General features: G+C 47.8%; 1 protein-coding gene across 1 annotated transcript in view; it reads left to right on the top strand.

Annotated features, from left to right (window-relative positions):
• The window catches only part of LOC103460821 (CLIP-associating protein 1-like), a 16,479-nt gene that overhangs the window by 7,510 nt on the left and 3,602 nt on the right, over window positions 1–5,367 (top strand). Inside the window, exons 3-8 of the mRNA XM_008403135.2 lie at window positions 3,287–3,365; window positions 3,435–3,538; window positions 3,869–3,960; window positions 4,034–4,109; window positions 4,542–4,639; window positions 5,103–5,173. Coding sequence (XP_008401357.1) covers window positions 3,287–3,365; window positions 3,435–3,538; window positions 3,869–3,960; window positions 4,034–4,109; window positions 4,542–4,639; window positions 5,103–5,173 — 520 coding nt within the window. The remainder of the gene's footprint in view (window positions 1–3,286; window positions 3,366–3,434; window positions 3,539–3,868; window positions 3,961–4,033; window positions 4,110–4,541; window positions 4,640–5,102; window positions 5,174–5,367) is intronic.

The following is a 5,367-nucleotide window of genomic DNA, read 5'->3' as shown; positions in this document are numbered from 1 at the left end:
GAGCCGATTCCTACCGCATTGAGCCGATTCCTACCGCATAGAGCCGTTCAAAATAATCAAGTGAACAGCAGCAGCTTCAGCTTCCTGAGGTCAGATAATATTCCTGGAGTTTTATTCCACCGATATCTGCAGCTTTTCTTTTGAATAATCTGGTTTTAATCCAGTTGATGGTTCCAGATGGAGAAAGGYGGATCTAGATCTAAAGCTCTAGATCTGTAATATTAATTTCCATGGAGTCACTTCTGTATTCAGCCTGAAGCAGAGAGTTTATGGGAACCAGAGAGCCGAGCCACTGATCCGCCTGCACATCCTGCTGTAAGCACCGTCCTGTCTGAGCTCTGAACATAAAACGAAGTAACACGGAGACATTAAGCAACACGGTCATATGTTTCTAAAAGCAGCAGCTTTGAGCCTGAACAGCTGAACCAGATCTGACTCCAGAGCTGCTGCTGTTGAGCTAAGAGGCTTTTAGCTCCGTCAGGCTTCAGAAGCTAAAAGCCCGAACCGGAACCGGAACCGGAACCTCCCCGTTAGCCTCTGACACTTTACAAAATAAGATGAAAACATTGTCCGTTAGAATGGATTAAAAGGTTTAGATTTTTAAAACATTTTTACAATGAAAATGTCTGAGAATATTACCTGCTAGCATAAGCTAAAGTTAATGTTAGCCACAAAGCTTAAAGAAAGTAAAGCTCACCTTGGTATCAGTGAACGTCTAACAAGGCTACATCCTAACCTTCCTTGTTGGAGCTTCGGATCGATGTCGTCACTAACTGTTATTTTGGAAAAAGCCCTGCAGCTCCTAGTGTTGACATTTTCAACAGACCGGAAACGACGGAGCCGCTTCTCTCCAAACGCTGAAGCTGCCGTGCAAAGAGCCCATTGACAGCAGGTGTCTGTGTGGACAGCAGTGCATGCTGGGAGCTGCAGCAGGGTGAAGACAGGCCGCCTTCCTCAACACGGCGTCTCGTCACGCTGCTCTGCTGCTGAGGCTCAGCTGACTCTCCAGAACCCGGTTTGGTTCCGGTTTCTGTTTTTAGTGCTCACCCTGAGGCGAGCGGGCCTCGGAGCGGCCCGGCTGGCGTCACGGCCGTCCCGTGGTTCCCCTCTGACGAGCTGCGTCTCTGCCTGTAGGACACAGCGGAGACACTCCGCCTCTGTTCGAGCGGATCCGATCGGGTTCTGGTCTCTGAGGGAGGGCCGCTATAGAAACCAGAATGAACCGGCACAGTCTTTGCTTAGAGGCTCAGGCTGCTGTTCACTCTGCCGTTTCATTTTGGACCTGGTTCTGGGCTCGGCCTGGTTCTGAAGCGGTTCCTCTGATCTCTGTCTTCCAGYCCATTTCCACACAAACCTAAAATGTTTCGTATCTAAAGTGAAACGTGGTCGGCCTTAGATGTAGCAGCAGCCATTTTTAATCTCATATTTTATGTCGTTTATTTTTCACCAGTGGCTTTTCCGTCAGGCAGATGTTTGGTCGCCCGAAGGCGCTCTGACTGTAGGCGGCTGCAGCCGTGAAATGTAGCCGTGTCGGCTTGTTGCTGCGATACGTCATGGCGTCCGCCATATTGAATGGGGCGTATCTGCCAGTAAGCTAATATAATCAAATGGACAAACTTCCAAAGCGCCGTTCTACAAAGTGTTGAAGTTGGTGAAAGACTCACAAACACTGATATATCAAGGAATCAAAGAAAGCACTTTTTCTACCTTTTTGATGTGAATATTTAATTGTTTTGGTCTTTTTGAATGAAGAGCACAATGTTTGACTGATTCTGATCGTTKTTATATTCACAGATGTATTTCTAAACATATTTACACAATTACATAATTCAGTGAGCACTTAGCTTTTCAAGATATGAAAAAAAACGCAATTTCCTCTTAATTTATATGTATTTTATTGTAAAGATAATAAACTGATAAATCAGCCATTGTCAAGCATTATTTATAAAGTTTTGCTACATTTTATACAGTATAATATGTCAATTGTGCTATGAACAGCAAAGACGAAAAAAATCTAACGGACTCAATTATTTTTATTATATAAACTCGCTTAATACCCTAATGCTTCAGATTGAGATATTTCACTTAAAAATATGCAAAAAGCGAATGAAAAAAGTGTACAATAGGGTCCTAACCCTACCCTAAATAAATCCAGATTTATTTATATTATACTGGGAACACAGACAGGTTCAGCCTGCTGGTCCAGCTGGGAGCAGCCCAGTGACTGTCCTGGTATACAGGATAACGTGAAGTTAGAAGTGAAATTATCTGACAGTGTAATAGAAAATTCATCCCTCCTCCACATTCAGAAAAACCTATTTCAGCATATTGGGGCACAGACTGGTAGCATCTCCATAGCTGAACACTGACCATGTGAAACATGGCTGTGATCCCCCAGTGCTGGTTTCTCTGGGAGGAGAACCTCAGGGMACTGGGAGGTAACTCATTAGAAAAAAGGCACATATGAAAAAAGTTAGCTAAGAAAATAACAGAATAGTTACTTCAAACCAATTTAGTTACATGGGAAATAGGGTTAGGGTGTCTGGCCGCAAAATCAAGAAATTATGTTKGTAAAATAGTTATTTTCATTTTTACCTGTGAAAGGTAATGCCAGCCCATCCAGTTTGTACTTTAAAATGATTGAAACAATTCCAAGCAGGACATGAAGTATGGAGCGCCCATCGCTCTACTGCCACATTCAAGATGGCGGCGACTTAACGTAGGACTCAGCGGCCAGTGAGCTGTCTACATATTCATGGTTGCAGCTACCGCTAACTACGGCCGCTAGCTAGAACTGCTAACTACGGCTGCTAACTAGAACTGCTAGCTAGAACTGCTAACTACGGCTGCTAACTAGAACTGCTAGCTAGAACTGCTAACTACGGCTGCTAGCTAGAACTGCTAACTACGGCTGCTAACTAGAACTGCTAGCTAGAACTGCTAACTACGGCTGCTAACTAGAACTGCTAACTACGGCTGCTAACTAGAACCAGTGACAGTGATGCACATATATCGGTTTCGGCCCAAACGTTCCCATCGGTGCGTCTCTGCGGCCCTGAAGCCACTCTGGTCTCTGATATGAGCCACTGCTCCATGATACTGGGATGATGCTGGGATCAGTCATTCTGGGACTGTAACTGGACCCGGCTGGAGCAGCTGGGGCGGCCCGGCCCAGTTCGTGACTGGATCAGGAGCTTTAAACTCYTGATCCAAAGGCTTGCTCTAATAAAATATGCATTATTAATATAATTATCTGACCCGGTTCTGTGTTCTGTCTGTTCTGCAGGTGAACCTGCTGGGGCTGGACCTCCTGTCGGCTCTGGTGACCCGGCTCCAGGACCGGTTCAGAACCCACATCGGAACGGGTGAGTCTCTCTGCTGCGGCGCCGCTGTTGGTTCTGACCCGTGTCTAGCCAGTTCTGCTTCTGTTCCAGTTCTGCCGAGCCTGATGGACCGGCTGGGAGACGCCAGGGACCAGGTGAGGGAGCAGGACCAGGTTCTGCTGCTGAAGATCATGGAGCAGGCCGCCTCMCCTCAGGTAGTCCAGACCCGGTCCGGTTCCCCCTGCCGGCACCAGCCCGGATGSGTCCGGACAGGGAGCGGTTCTGTTGGACGGCTGTTCTGGTTAAACTGGGAATTGAATCTGGAGAAAAGTTCTAATAAACTTCTCAGAACCTTTGAACCCAGTTTGGTTCTGATGGATTGATGACAGGAAGTTAGGTTAGAGAGAAAGAGGAAGCCATGACATAGCAAGAATGGAGCCCTAACAGAACCGAGCCCTAACAGAACCGAGCCCTAACAGACCCGTCTGTGTCTGGTTCTGCTGGTTCTGCTGGAGTTCAGTGCTGACCTGTGGTTCTGGTTCTAGTACGTCTGGGACCGGATGCTGGGAGGCTTCAAGCATAAGAACAACCGGACCAGAGAGGGAGTGTGCCTATGTCTCATCGCCACGCTGAACACGTGAGCAGAACCAGAACCAGAACCAGAACCACAACCTGAGGAACGCACCAGGCCCAACTTGTTTCTGTTCCAGGTCCGGAGCCCAAGGCCTGACGCTGAGCAAGATCGTCCCGCACATCTGCAGCCTGCTGGGGGACCCCACGGCCCAGGTGACATCATCACTGACATCATCACTGACATCATCAGATAGCTTGAATTCACACCACATGATTTATGATGACATCATAAATGGCGTTTGCAGCCTTACAAACGTACAGAAGACCAGATGCTAACCGGTTTCCTTTCCATATATGCTAAGCTACATGAATGTGGGGCATCCTTCTTCATAATGTGATGTTTGATATGTTTCTAATCACTCRTTTCTTCATCATCCTCAGCTTCTGACCACAGGAAGTTACTTTGTGAATTTGTTACCGTGGAAACAGCGAACCTGATGGAGCGCAGGTGTTTCCGTTACTCTCCTCCATCAGGAAGTTTTGGTTCGATGCTTGGCAGCAGCAGACCAAAGAGTGGGATCCAGTGGATCCTGGTTCTGTCTCAGGTCCAGAACTCTGATTCTGACCCGATCTCTGGTTCTGCAGGTCCGGGACGGCGCCATGAGCTGCCTGGTGGAGATCTACCGCCATGTTGGGGAGCGGGTGAGGCTGGACCTCAGCAAGAAGGGCCTTCCCCAGTCACGGTACGGAAGGCCGCCGGCCGGGTCGCCATCTGGTCCGGTCCGCTCTATGGCCTGCTCTGAGGCCGGGGCTCCCCCTGGTGGGGTCGATGCGCACTGCAGCAGCCATAAAGAATGGTTTTTATCTTATGCCGTTTAGTTTCTGGTTTTCATCTTTAGATTTTCAKAATCTTTACTTATTTTCAAGCTGCTTCAGGACCCAAAAGTTCACCAGGTTTGATTCTGAAAGTTCAGCATTTTTTGGCTTTTATGAGGCAAAACAACACAAAGAAAAATGATAAAAATCTTAAAGGTGTGTTTTGCATTTAATAGATGAATGGCAGGATTAGGGTTAAGTTATGCTGCATTCAGATATTTCTTCGTAAACTAGTTTAAATGATGAATCGTCTTCATTCTGCTCCATGATGGTCGTCGCCATTAGGAGAGAGACGCGATCGATCTGATCCGTCTCGCTCCTCTTCCTCAGGTTGAACGTCATCTTCAGCAGGTTTGATGAAGTCCAGAGATCCGGGAACATGATGCCGTCTTCTGGTTCTGGTGAGTTCCTGTCTGCGTTGCCGGTTCTGGTTCTCAGATGGAGGAAGAGAAGAGAAGAGGGATGGGTTGCCCCTAGCAACGGGTTTCTGGGCTCAGTGAACCCGGCACCAGCACAGCGGCGGGTCCAACAGCCTCAGCGCTGGATTGGACCGAACCTCTAAAGGGCTCTGGTCCAGCTGAGCTCGCAGGGAGAA

The sequence above is a fragment of the Poecilia reticulata genome, unplaced genomic scaffold (genome assembly GCF_000633615.1).
Source record: "Poecilia reticulata strain Guanapo unplaced genomic scaffold, Guppy_female_1.0+MT scaffold_302, whole genome shotgun sequence".
NCBI classification, from domain to species: Eukaryota; Metazoa; Chordata; class Actinopteri; order Cyprinodontiformes; family Poeciliidae; genus Poecilia; species Poecilia reticulata.
This window is presented reverse-complemented; position numbering and strand designations above follow the sequence as displayed.